This window comes from Cucumis melo, chromosome 10, assembly GCF_025177605.1.
Source record: "Cucumis melo cultivar AY chromosome 10, USDA_Cmelo_AY_1.0, whole genome shotgun sequence".
NCBI lineage: Eukaryota > Viridiplantae > Streptophyta > Magnoliopsida > Cucurbitales > Cucurbitaceae > Cucumis > Cucumis melo.
This window is the reverse complement of record NC_066866.1, coordinates 328,873-342,458: the sequence shown is the minus strand read 5'-3', so window position 1 is coordinate 342,458 and position 13,586 is coordinate 328,873. Positions and strand designations below refer to the sequence as shown.

At 33.9% G+C, this 13,586-nt stretch overlaps 2 protein-coding genes across 6 annotated transcripts; both read left to right on the top strand.

Moving 5' to 3' along the window:
- The first annotated feature begins 398 nt into the window (after positions 1-398).
- On the top strand, positions 399-4,340 carry LOC103489502 (E3 ubiquitin-protein ligase DIS1-like). Of its 2 annotated transcripts, none has more exons than XM_051090969.1 (4): positions 399-580; positions 1,567-1,790; positions 2,828-3,214; positions 3,750-4,340. In XM_051090969.1, the coding sequence occupies exons 1-4, from the start codon at positions 433-435 to the stop codon at positions 4,068-4,070; spliced, it is 1,080 nt and encodes a 359-aa protein (XP_050946926.1). In that variant the 5' UTR covers positions 399-432; the 3' UTR covers positions 4,071-4,340. The 2 variants fall into 2 exon arrangements, with proteins under 2 accessions (XP_050946926.1, XP_008446941.1); XM_008448719.3 differs by lacking the exon at positions 399-580 and adding an exon at positions 587-990.
- Positions 4,341-5,869: 1,529 nt separating this feature from the next.
- On the top strand, positions 5,870-11,596 carry LOC103489503 (probable ADP-ribosylation factor GTPase-activating protein AGD11). Of its 4 annotated transcripts, none has more exons than XM_051090968.1 (9): positions 5,870-6,354; positions 6,481-6,592; positions 7,130-7,214; positions 8,169-8,244; positions 8,897-9,060; positions 9,144-9,396; positions 9,984-10,100; positions 10,189-10,284; positions 10,898-11,596. In XM_051090968.1, exons 2-9 carry the CDS (start codon positions 6,523-6,525, stop codon positions 11,177-11,179), a joined length of 1,143 nt encoding a protein of 380 aa, XP_050946925.1. In that variant the 5' UTR covers positions 5,870-6,354; positions 6,481-6,522; the 3' UTR covers positions 11,180-11,596. The 4 variants fall into 4 exon arrangements, with proteins under 4 accessions (XP_050946925.1, XP_008446942.2, XP_008446943.2 ...); XM_008448720.3 differs by having other exon boundaries at positions 6,455-6,592; XM_008448721.3 differs by having other exon boundaries at positions 6,441-6,592.
- The last annotated feature ends 1,990 nt before the right edge of the window (positions 11,597-13,586 follow it).

Here is a 13,586-nt window from a genome sequence, read left to right as displayed (position 1 = left end):
CCATTGGAGGGTTTAGTGCAAAATAAGTTTCCTGTTTTGTCTTTTCATTCGTCCCATTGGTTTTCAGTTTTCACTCTCATGAATTCTGAACTTTTGGAGGTATTTCATGTAATGCTCAAGAATGATGAGATAAATTATGCTCTTACTCTTTTTCTCCTTTTGGTGTTCTGGTTTTTTGCTAGTAATATTTTGGATCACTGGACAGAATATTGGATTATGACTTAAGATGCTTTCTTTTTCTTTTAGTCAAGCATCTTTTGTGTTTGTTGACATATATTTATTTACCAATTCATTATTGGAGGAAACAAGATGGTTCTCAAAAATAAAAGTTTGACAGAGTTCTTTTAAAGTGTTCTTTTTTTTTTTTTTTTTTTTTTTTTTGGTTTCCCTTTTGGCCACCCGTTTTAATTATTGCGATTTGCAATTTGCGAGATGTTAACGAAAGTAGTTCTTATCCCTTTTTTTTGTGATAGTGGGTGCTTCCTAGATCCTTATAGACTAGTTTTTTGCCAGTCTTATCTTTGCACAATTTGCTTGAAAGAAATAGGAGGACTTTCAGAAGTGCTTTTGAAGTTTTCTTGTAAGCTGTAGCTATAATTCGTCATATTACTTTTGGACGCTCCTCCCCCTACGTTCCATGTTGGTCTGTGTACTTTTAACATCCTGATTCCTGCCTGTACTTTTATTCTTCTTAAAGAAAGCGACTTTTTTATAACAAGCTGTTTATCTAAACTGGTGAAAACACCCTTCTCTAGAAATATTTGTGTTTTTGACGTATCCTTTTAGAGAAGTGTATGGATATGCTAGGGTCTTCACCTCATACTGAAAGCCCCTAGAGCTTTACCAGAACCTGTACTATTATGGTGAAAACACTCTTCTCGAGAAGGATTTCTGGATTTTGACATGTCTCTCGAGAGAAGTGTCATTCTAAAAGCCAGATTTGCTTTAGATGACAAGCTATCCGAATATGGAAGATTTTTTATGGTCAAGGTTGGTTCTTGTGAAATACCCTTTTGTAGAAAGATTATATATTGGTTTTTCCTTGGGATTTATATACTGGTTTTTGACAATAGCAGCCTAGTTAGTTTCTGTAGAGATGTTTGGAGTAATGACTGGTTTTTGTAAATGAAAGGGAATTTGACAGACAGGGAGGTGGGAAAGTTGGTTTAGTATCTTGGATATCCTAACCCTAAGAAAGAACTTCTGGCAAGGGAATCCTTATTTCTATGCACTCTAGTGTTATTGAAATATCTAATCTCCACCACAAGAATCCAGGGGTTTCTTTTGCCCCATCAGTTTTCCCTATGCTATCTAAAGAATCGAGGATGTGGAGCATTTGCTTTTTGTGTTTTGTGTCAAATTGTCCGTTTTGTCTTCCATGGTGTTTTTCTAGGGTATTAAAATCCTATAAAGCCTTGCACGTACAGTGCTTTTTAATTTTGACAAACAGAGAGCTTTCGTCTAATTTATTTCCCTTTTAAAAGGTCCTACTTAATCCTCACTTACGTTATTGATACTTGCAAGTTCTTATTCATACTTTTTCTAATTCGAGGTTTATGCATGTAGGCATTCTATTGATAAAAATGACATCTGCAAATCCTTATTTTGATGACATCCGGAACAAACCTGAGGTTATCGATCCTCCCCAAGATGATGATATGATGGATGTTAGTGAAAGTGTGAGTGATCCTGCTCGAGCTGGAGGAAAACCTAATGTAGTCTCTAGCAGTGTTCGTGAGCTGTTGGAGTGCCCTGTTTGCTTAAATGCTATGTACCCTCCCATTCATCAGGTTTGTTACCATCCTTTTAAGATCTTTTGAATGAAATTGTTTTGTTGCTGGAGAGGGCCTGGGTGAAGGGTTTAGGTGGTGTCAATCATGGACTAATGGAGTTGGTGGTGATGTTAGTTATGGAAAAGGTTTTGGTGGTGGGTTGGGAAGATTTAGGTTTTGGGAGGTGGATTTGGTGCAGGGGCTTCTGGTGGAGGCGGAAGTGGGGATCCCTAAACTTTGAAAAATCTCATTGATTATAATTTGTTATTATTACCTCATGAAACTATACCTATACTCATGGTTGTGGAAGAGACCTACAATATCTGTTAAGAGAATAACACACAGAACAAAATCGAAGTGGAAGATGAGAAATCAGCCCAATCTAAACCTCCAGTTGACTTGAATTAAAAGAACTGTATAGTTACAACATAAATTGGATACTGATTCCAAATATGTATTATTACTACTGAACTCTCTTCAAAGAACCCATGAACAATGATCTTTATCATTCCACAGGTCACGTAGAATTCCTTCAATGTAATTTGTCCATACAATAGTGGCCTTCGACTTAAAGGCATCTCTGGAAGGCACAAATTTGGGCAAACATATTCTGCACTTCAACCAACAACTAACTATTTCAAAAAAAAAAAAAAAAAAAAAAAAAAAAATCCAAGTAGAAGCCATACTATATCTTGGGAGATGGATTATGCTGGCTCTGTTCCTATACGAAATACACCCCCTTTCATTTGGATTAGTATAGCAGGTTAATGAAAAATCTTACTTAAGATATTTGTGCTTCGGGTGGATGTAGTCTTCTTGCTCAGATTCTTCGTTTTTGCAATTAAAAAACTGACGAACAACTTAATCTGGTTATCAACTAATTTGGAGGCAGAGAGCAGTTTTCCTCTCTAACCTTGACCAAGTGTTCTCCTTGAGTTTATGTGAGAGCTCTGGATTTTCCCCTATATTATTGAGAACACCATTTCTTTCTGGGATATATGACAATTATTTTTGTATCTTGTTTTCTTATGTCAATTAACATTCTATTGTTGCAGTGTTCGAATGGTCACACATTGTGTTCCGGTTGCAAGCCTAGGGTGCACAACCGGTGTCCAACCTGCAGGCATGAACTTGGCAATATCAGATGTCTTGCGTTAGAGAAGGTGGCTGCATCTCTGGAACTTCCATGTAAATACCAAACTTTTGGATGCGTGGGCATATACCCATACTATAGCAAGCTGAAACACGAATCTCAGTGTATATATCGACCCTATAACTGTCCATATGCGGGTTCGGAATGCTCGGTTATTGGTGACATTCCATTTTTGGTAGCCCACCTCAAGGATGATCACAAAGTTGACATGCATAATGGAAGCACTTTCAATCACCGGTATGTCAAGTCAAATCCGCAAGAGGTCGAAAATGCCACCTGGATGTTAACGGTACCATTCTGCTTGTCTTATTTTATCATGTTCCATTTCTTGGCCCGTTGAATCTTGTCCAATGCATGTTTAATTCTTTATGGAAGAGCCTTTTTTTTTTCTTTTTTTTGAAAAAGATAGGAGGGGCTTATGAGTTGAGAACAGACTAACAATGAACATATCCTCTTTTTTATTAGATAGATAGGGATCGGATCAAGTTCATAGCGCTGCTATTACTTAAAGAAAGGACAAAGAAAGTGATTTTTGTTTTTTATACAGTTTGGGGAATGGAAGCTGAACTGCCTTTTGGTTCCCCCGAAAACAACTTTCGCCTTTTGAACCCATTTAAGAAAAGAACCTGAGAAAAAATTAAAACGTAGATCCAAAGAAGCCTTTTTTTAAAAAAAAAAAAAAAATTCTAAGACATTAAAAAAGAGAACAAATTTGTTTATAAATATCTCAAAAGAAACCCAAAAAAAGTCACAAAAACATTTTCTTTGTTAAACACATAATAACAGAACTGATAGTCTGATACCCTTTGTCGTTTGATTTCTAGGTTTTCAGCTGTTTTGGTCAATACTTTTGTTTACATTTCGAAGCTTTCCAGCTCGGAATGGCACCCGTCTACATAGCTTTCTTGCGGTTTATGGGCGACGATAATGAAGCAAAGAACTATAGTTATAGTCTTGAGGTTGGTGGAAATGGGAGGAAGATGGTGTGGCAAGGAGTGCCACGGAGTATTCGGGACAGTCATCGGAAGGTCCGAGACAGTTTTGATGGTCTTATTATCCAACGTAATATGGCACTCTTCTTCTCGGGAGGAGATCGGAAAGAATTGAAACTCAGGGTAACTGGTAGGATTTGGAAGGAGCAGTAATAGTCTGTTTCCAATCACCAATTTTTTTTTTATAATGTTCTATGTTTAGCTCCTTACTCCTAAGAGAATGTAAAAGTAGGCTAATTAGAGAGTGTTATGATATGATAGGTCTCCAATTATGTAATGTAGTTATTTTATTTTTTTAGTTTAAGAATCAAAGGCAAAATCTGTTTGCTTGTGGAAAATCAAATACATGATCTGGACAGCAAAAACAACCTGTGTTCTTACTTCTTCACTGTTGCAAGAGAGAAAGGTGTTCCATTGTTTTTCTCTTTGTTTACTTATTTTACTTTTTGCCCCTCACAATACTTGAAATAACATTTGTAGGTCCATCAGTTGTTTTAAATTATATATATAAAAAACTGTATGTCAATTTGAATCATTAGTTAATTATTATAATATTTACGTCCACTACTAATTTGTCTAAAATTATTGATTCAAGTCAAAGGTGAAAAGGGTTCAACATCAATATAAAGCGTTTTCATTATGTCATTAAAAGATTAATGAAACGATTAAAAGAAATGTTTTAGCTTATTGATAGTGGGTATTTATTCTGTTAAATGGTTATTATTATTATTATTATTATTAAGAAGATGGACATTTTAAAGATAAGTATTAAAAGAAAAACCAATGAAGAACCTTAAGACAGTTATTTGGTTTAAAGCTACCAAAAGTTGCAGCCATTTATATTCAGTTGGAGTTGGATCCTAAAGTCATTTCTGCCTAATTTTATGGAATGAGATTAGCTATAAACAATGAGAGATGGTACAAACCAATCATCAATATATGTTATCAATCACCCCTTAAGCATATTTTTAGTACCATCATACAATGCCACATATGAGTAAACATGACTAAGTTCAAGAGAGAAAACGTTAACAATCATATACGTAAGTCGTGTTTGTTATGCCTTGTCCTAAGGAAAAAAAATTAAGTTTAGATATCACTTTTAATCGGGAGCACTATTTAGAAAAAGATATAATTCTATGAATGATAAACACCTTTCAAAGATGGATAGAAAAGATTATCAACAATTATAGATTAAAAAAATATATTTCAATTTGATTAATCAAACCTCCAAATTATGACCTTAAACGAAATTTAGATCATTACACCGTTCTAAACGTCTAAATTTTTTAAAAATCTTCATTTTTCAAAACAATTTTGATACAGTTTTAAAAGTTTAAGAAATATACTACAACTTTTATAAGGATGAAGATATCTTTAATGTAAAGGGATAGGTTTTGAGGTGTTTTATAGAAATTCCTATGTTAGATAAAGAAATAAATAAATAAATAAAAAGTTGGTTTTGTTAATTTTTCTCATAATATATATCTATAGTATATATAAATGGAGGGAAGTGGAGAAACTTTTTAGTCTGATTTTATCTTTTAAAGTAAGTTTTTTCGCTATTAAATAAGGGATAATTTTGTCATTTATTACTTAATAATTCGAGAGTTTTCTTCAATAAATTTAACATCAATAGAAACAATAAAATCGTTCAATAAATTGGTGTTGTAGATGAGAAGGGTTCTAAAATCTAATCGAAATTTATACTCTAATTTAATTAATTAACTATTAGAAAATTAAACTAATTGTGATCAAAGCAATTAGACGTGCATTGCAATTCCAAATCAATTGTTTTTATTATAATTTATACAGAAAACTATTCAAATTCCCTATTCGAAAGTTTTGCAGATTCATAGTCATAAATTAAAGCCCTTCACTGCATTTTTTTTTTTTTGTACTAGTTGAAAATAAAGGAATGTTTTCTATGTTATAAAGTTGAATGCATTTGTGTAAGCTTTTATCTAAAAATCTATAAAGAAAAAGGTTTCCAAAAAAGACGCGATGTGGATGGCGCGCGCGGTCTTCTAGTAATCAGTCGATCAAAAAACGGATAAACTAACTTACCAGAAATTGTGTCATCCCCTAAAATTCGAATTTCCCTTTCCACTCCATTTTCCCACTATTCACCTAAATCACGACAGGATTTTAGCCATTTTTGTGACGAAATACTGTTTTATGGTTTGTGATTGTCGTACCCATTTCATTTTCTGTTCGTTTTTCTGTTGAATTTCAACGCAAATTCAATCTTCCCCCTGTTTGTATTCTCTCTGTATTTTTTTTTTTTTATTTTTGAGAACCCATTAGGTTTTTAGTTTTGCTGATGGAACAAAGATTTGTTGTAATGAACCCAAATGCGATCTATGAGCATCTCGTGCGCTTGTTTGTTAGTCTGCATTGCAAAGAAGAAGCTGGGAGATGAATTGTATTTATCTTGGTAATTTACTTTTACTTTTTTTTACGGGAATCTTCTCTCCTTTCTAGGATCTATATTGGCAATTTCAAAATTCTTTTCTTTGATAGACTTTTGTGATTAGGGATCAATCTGTCGGAATTTTCCTAGGTGTATTTGAAGAGTTGAGATTGTTGATTTGCAAGTCATTATATGAGTTTCGATTCATTTTTTCCAGAAATGTCACTCAAGTTACACCATATTGATCTAAGGGGTTGTTCAGGTATTCTTTTTCTTCATTCTTGGTTTAAATCTAAGTTTTTTCTAGGCAATTGGAATGTGGTAAGTCATACGTCCAACAACTTTGTTTATTTTTAAATTAACATTCATTTTCAGAGTTCAAATTTTTGTTCTAAAGTTAATCTAATAATTTAGATTCTTGTTTCCATGAAGGCTTCGATTCTTTTCTTTATTCATGAGATCAGGCATGTGGGGTTTTAATTGAATGCTTTATCATAGTCTCCACAAACAAATCATTTGGGCATACTGAGGGGAAAAGGGATGAAGGGAAGGAAAAAAAAGCCTTAATGAGTCATCAATGGATGTCAATTTTTCCATATCCTTGATAATTTAGGGTTTTGAAATCCAAGTTTCACAAATGTAGTGAATGGTTGATTCATCTTTCCTCATAAAGGTTGGAACATTGGAAACGTCACTCTTACATCCTCTCTACTATTGCCACTATTTATGAATTTTCCAGATCATATGCATAGAAAGTTCGTATTCTGACCTCCATGTTTCATAACTCATCCTTGATCAGGTACCCAGAAAAGGCTGAAGGATCTAACGGCTCATTCTGGCAATAAATACTGTGCAGATTGTGGATCTCCAGATCCAAAATGGGTGTAAGTATTGTATATTTGTAGATGTCATACTTTTCCATTCTGTCATGATTCAATTGCTACAAAGTAGAAATATTTCCTAATACTGAGAGCAAATACTTGATAGTGCTATAGAGTTTGACACGTAATTCTGAAAGATACCATCCTTCCTCAGAAATCTGCATCCTTAATGTTAATTATTGTGAATATACTATGAAGTTAATAAAATCAGTTTTCACTTATTTATTATTTATTTTCATTATTTTTGCTCCAAAACTATGCTTGTGTGGTATTTTTTATAAGACTGACTACATATCAGCTTGCCAGCTCCTTTTTACTCCTTCATGCTTGGCAACTATTTATTATTGGTTATGAATCTAGGATAGGAGGGCATCAAGACAATAAATTGTCAGTATATATTTTTTAATCTTCTGTAATCTACTTTATATCCATCTAGACAAAAAACCAGTGTTGTTGAATTAAACCTAGACCAACGTACTTTTCAGAAAAAGAACACACTGTATTTTTTTTCCAATGCAACAGAAGGTCTTAGAATTGGAAGTGATTGAGCGGTTTTGGGAAAGAAATTTGGTGACCATTGAAATTTTATTCAAGAAAGCGTCTTCTCATGTTTAGATGTGTTTGTGTTTTTCCCTCATCATCCTCTGTTTTTTGAAACTCTTTAGTTGCAGTCTGAACTCTGAATCGACGGTATCTTTATGGCCCTATCTCTAAATATAAACGGCCCTTGAATTGTGGGAAAAGTATCTGAGATGAAAGTAACTCTATTATATGATAAAGTAATGAAAGGACCACCAGGGATGTGTTTCTGGCAAAATCATTTGACTCAAATTATCTGTTAACTTCTCCCTTAAAAGTTCTTGAGAGAGTAAGAAAGCTACTACTGAAAAATTTTCAACCTTTACATCCCTGATTTGTTAATTTTTTTTTTTATCATTGTTCACTTGTTGGATGCAGATCTTTGAGTTTTGGAGCATTTATTTGCATCAAGTGCTCTGGAGTACACCGAAGCCTTGGAGTGCATATATCTAAGGTGGTTTTTCTTCTATGCTCTGAATCTACTCATATCTTCCAAAGGCTTTGCATTGGTCATTATCCATGCCAAGACTGGGAGGAAATCCCTGAGTAGGTAGCTTGAGGATACATATTTAGGTTAGATGACATGAAGTTCATTTACTATGAATTAAGGTGATTATGATTTTAGTGCCCTGCAAGGTTGGGACTTTTCATGAACTTGGCCTAGGGAACCACTAGGCAATATTCGACAGGAAGTACACAGTTCATTTGAAAATTTCAGTAGAAATCTTGCACCAAATGAAAAATATCCCTTGCTCAGTATTAAACAATCACTCGTCCAGAAACCTCACGTGGGATTAATATTTTAAGGAAAATTTTTAGCACTACCAAAGCATAAAATACTTAGAAGATTTAAATTCTATCTATTGAGCTAAACTTCCGTCCAGTATGGGGTCTGCAATATTACTTTTCTTGAAATGAGAAAAGTCATGTGATGGTCAGAGACATCAAATATATAAACTTTGCTTGATGTCTACTTTTTACAAATTGACCTGCCTTCTGATTTTTGCTTCAGTCATTTGAGAATCAAAATAGCATTTCAGTGTATATTTTTTTCTAACATGATCATACAAATTATAAATTTACAAAGGATTCTGAAACTATGCCAGGTTCTTTCAGTGAAGTTAGATGATTGGACAGATGAACAAGTTGATGCTTTGATGAGCATTGGCGGAAATACTGCCGTAAACAAAAAGTATGAAGTTTGCATCCCTGATGGCAATAAAAAGCCAAAACCAGACTCCTCCATAGAGGAGCGTTTTGATTTTATAAGGTGAATCTTTTGTGATATCGTTTTTGCTTTATATTTAGAAGTAGATATCATCCTAACAATATACTTACATGTTGACTACACAGGAAAAAATATGAGCTGCTGCAATTCACAAGTTTAGACGACCAATTTTTCTGTCCTTTTCCACCCCCGCAGAAGAGAAATTCATCACTCTCGCACAGCACTTCCAGTACTGATGTCAACCAAGAAAGGAGGAATTATGAGAAAGTTCCAACAAAAACTCGAATTGGAAGTGCATTCCGGAACAGCTGGGGAAGAAAAGATTCTGAACATAAAAACTGCAAGAAGGGAAATGCATTGGTATTAAGCAGCTCAATGGTAACCATCAGTGAAGTGTTTAATTTGATGAAGTTTGATATGCTTGAAGAATATTTGCTTCTACTGCATTTTTCTGTAGCTGTATAGAGTGGTTTAATTTGCCTTACCAGATGCTTTCCTTTACCAGTATTTAATGAAATCAGCGATACGTTCGTGGAATGCTATTTCTCAGTTGCATCTTTCTGCATGACTTCCCACACAATGATTCACATGTGTTTTGACAATTAATGTTCTCTCTTTATCATTTTTCTGATAAAGCTCGAGTAGAAAAGGTAGCTGAAGTATAAGTCGAGTCAAGTGATGCACGTATAGTTCTGCAGTTTCCATGAACAGAGAAATTAGATGTCAAACATCCATTTGAGTTGAAATAGATTTTAAAAGAGCTAAATTATTTCTAATTGATAAGTGAACAATCATTTTGAAGATACTTCACTCTCTATGCTGTTGCTGTTAACTGAAAGAAATAAGGATTTTGTTCATTGCCTTGCTTATGTTCACTTCAAGTCTCTGTTGTAGGGCCGGGGGGAAAATTGATATTTAGCTGTTATGTTCATTTGATCTTATTGCTTCAATTGTACTGTTTGCAGGCCGGTATGATTGAATTCGTTGGTTTAATTAAGGTCAACGTGGTTAGAGGAACAAATTTAGCTGTCAGGGATGTCGTGACGAGCGATCCTTATGTAATTCTCTCTTTGGGCCACCAAGTGAGACCTCTACTGGACATTTTTCATATTGTTATTGCTTATAGAGTGGAAAATTACCTGAATTATCTTGTGGTTATATACCTTGCAGTCTGTTAAAACACGAGTTATAAAGAGCAGTTTGAATCCTGTCTGGAATGAGAGCCTAATGTTGTCTATTCCAGATTACATTCCTCCATTAAAAGTGGTAAGTCGGATGTCTGTAAAAATTTTCCAAATCATGGGAATTTACTGACTAAACCACATTGATGCTTTGACTGTAAGTCTGTAAACGTAAACATGTTAGAGGTATATGCCATTCCTGTTAGCACTTTGGTTTTTATATATTTTTAGAATTTTTTAAACTACTTTTGATTATTAAAAATTTAAAAAGGTTGCCTAAAACACTACCGATTTTTTAGTCATTCATAAGCATTTTGAAAGGCATGTCAAACACATGCTTGGACTCAATTCTAAATTATATTACAGTAAACGTAGTAATCCACTTTTTCTTTTATTTGATTGATAACTATTTACAAAATTAGTACTTACCCTTACTGTTTCGACGTTCTGAGGTACGGAATCTCCATTTACTTTAGTGACAGCCAAAAAGAAAAGACAAACTCTAGATCATGAATATGAGTTAGATATTTTGGTTATTAGGGGATCCGAGAATATCGTCGAAAGGTTTCTTTCTCAGATCCTTATTTCCTGTAAAGCATAAAAGTATTGGTAAAACATTTCTTTGCAACAACTTAAAATACTACCCAGTTCTTTCTCTTGATTACGTTTAGTACGAACTTAAAAATAATTCTGTGCAGCTTGTGTATGACAAAGATACATTTTCAACCGATGACTTCATGGGCGAAGCAGAAATCGATATCAATCCACTGCTCACTGCAGCCCGAGCCTGTGAGAGGTCCACAATCTGTGAGCCAATGCAGTTAGGAAAATGGGTTGCAAGCAAGGAAAACACTCTTGCAAAGGATGGCATCATCAGTCTTGTAGATGGGAAGATTCGACAAGACATCTCGTTGAAGCTGCAGAATGTCGAGCGGGGCGTGCTGGAGATGGAGCTTGAATGCGTTGCTCTTTCTCAGTAGGATGAGCATTCCCCCATCCAAGGCTAGTGCAAATACCAAATCAACTGAGTCATTCAACCCAATTTGTTGACACTATTAGGAAATCATAGATAGAGCTGTTTTTTTTTTAGAGATTACTGCAAATCATCGTCTCTGAAGATTGAGACAGGTTACTTTTAGGAATATCAGTGGATGAATACCTGTGTTCATAGTTGAAATATGGCAGTGGCAGAGCAGAAATGTTTGTGGATAAGATGAAGCATTTTTGCCACAATATTCTTAACATGTATTTAACATTAACCCCCTTTTATTTTTCTGTAAACTATTTGGTATTGAGGAACTTTCTACAGTTTGTTTATATGTTGGAAAGAAGAAAGAACTTGACATTTTCTTGTACTTTGAAAATTGAGATTAATTTAAATTGTGCTTTACTCTCAATTGTGTGTGCTTTTTCTTTTTCTGCAATCTGAGATGGTATCAGTGTGACAAAAAAGTAAATTATAACTTGGTAGGTGGAGGGAGGGCAACATTCATGCCATACCATCAATGATTTATTGTTTTTGGAAAATCACAATCAAAGACTTATCCCTTGGAAATGAGAGTAAAATTTTCATCATCTGTTTGGCATTTTGCTGTTGGAGCAGACAATTCTTCACATAAAAAATGAAAATGAGGCCAATAGGCTAGCAAAGAATGTGATGCTGGTCTTCCAGTTTCCAAAACTGACTCCTGTTTTTTTATTTCTCAAATTTTAGCTTTTTGTACACACAAGTTGACATAATTAAGTATTTTACAATCTAAGTGAATTTTTCAACCCCCCCAAAAAAAGGTTTTTGATTATAATATTTTCTAATTGAACCACTTATAAAAGAAACGTTTATTTACTTGATGCATTCCAAATAAGTATTGGGATATTGGGATTTTTCTTTCGTCGCAAGTTAAAAAATTTGACACAAGAGTCAAAATGTGTTTCATTAGTTGAAAATAGTTTTGGAAACATCCAAGGAGAAAATCTTCACACCTTGTTATATTATAAGTGGTACAAAGGAAATTTCTCTAAGGTGTTTCTCAAAAAAAGAAAAAACACATAAAATCAATCGATAACCAATAATTTACTATTTTTCAGACCATCAATAAAAGAAATACTAATATTGCAATGTTTGCCATGGATTCACTTGTAACCTAAATTGAGTTCATTATTAATAAAGCCACAATTTTAATAGATTCACTTTCTACCACAATGACCTATTATAAGTTAATAATAGGTAACGTAAATTTAGTATGTTTTAAGGTTATGTAAAATTAGTATATTTTAATTTTATGAATAGACACCCAACCAACTTGAACTAAACACAATGATAGCACTTGCAAATCGAGCAGGGTTATAAAATAGGTAGATTGTTCGATCCTTAATAGCAACAATTAGATTAATAGAATATGTATCAGTAATCCATCATCATCATTTGTTAATAATAAATCTTGAAATTAATAACAAAAACTTGATTATGAAAAATGCAATGCATAAATTAAATCTTTTACAATGTGAAGAAAAATTGTTGTGCTTGTGAAGATTCCCTTCCGAGGCAACACAATAGATTAAACCCAAACTAAAATATAATTGGAAATGATAATCACAGATGATTAGAAACCATTTGCATCTCCCAAGAATTTATATATTCAATTGCAACTATCAGATTCTAAGTCTCAGACATATTCTAAGTCATAAGCCTGAGAGAACCTAATATAAACTTGATACTAACCCATTATATATTTTTCATAAAATTCATTAAAAATCATTCTTTCAAATCTATGAAAATTCACGATGAACATACAAATCCAATACTGATACCATTCAATGTCAATCCTCAAGCATTTGGAGCACTTCATTTCATCAAAATCCATTCCCACAGCCTTCTTTTCCCATTCATTTGATGCTCTGGCATGAAAAGCCAGAACCATTGGAAAATCCATGCCCCACTGTTTCAACATCTGTGTGATTCCTTGATAAACAGCTTTACCATCTATCAGCTACAAACTCGGATGCAGAGAGATCAACGATATCAATAGATCATTATATCTGTCTGTTGCCAATACCAGGTAAGAACTTGGTTTCTGCATTCATGAATCAGCTTCATACCTTGCTTTTAGTTTCTATCCTCTGAAAATAAGAGTTTCTGAGTTTGGCACTTGAATAGATTAGAAAGCAAGCAACTGCAGACTATTTTGACAAAGGACAGCTCAGGCTTCATTTTCGCTGCTTCGCAAAAGCAAAATTTGGGTGGAGAAGGCCTTTTTTAGATCTCCATCTAACTTAAATTAACCATATGTTTCAACATCTCAGCCAACAAGATAGCCTTTGCCTATCAGAGGTCAACTTTTTTCAGATGACAAGCATGTACAATGGCGTTTTCACAATCTGACATATCAA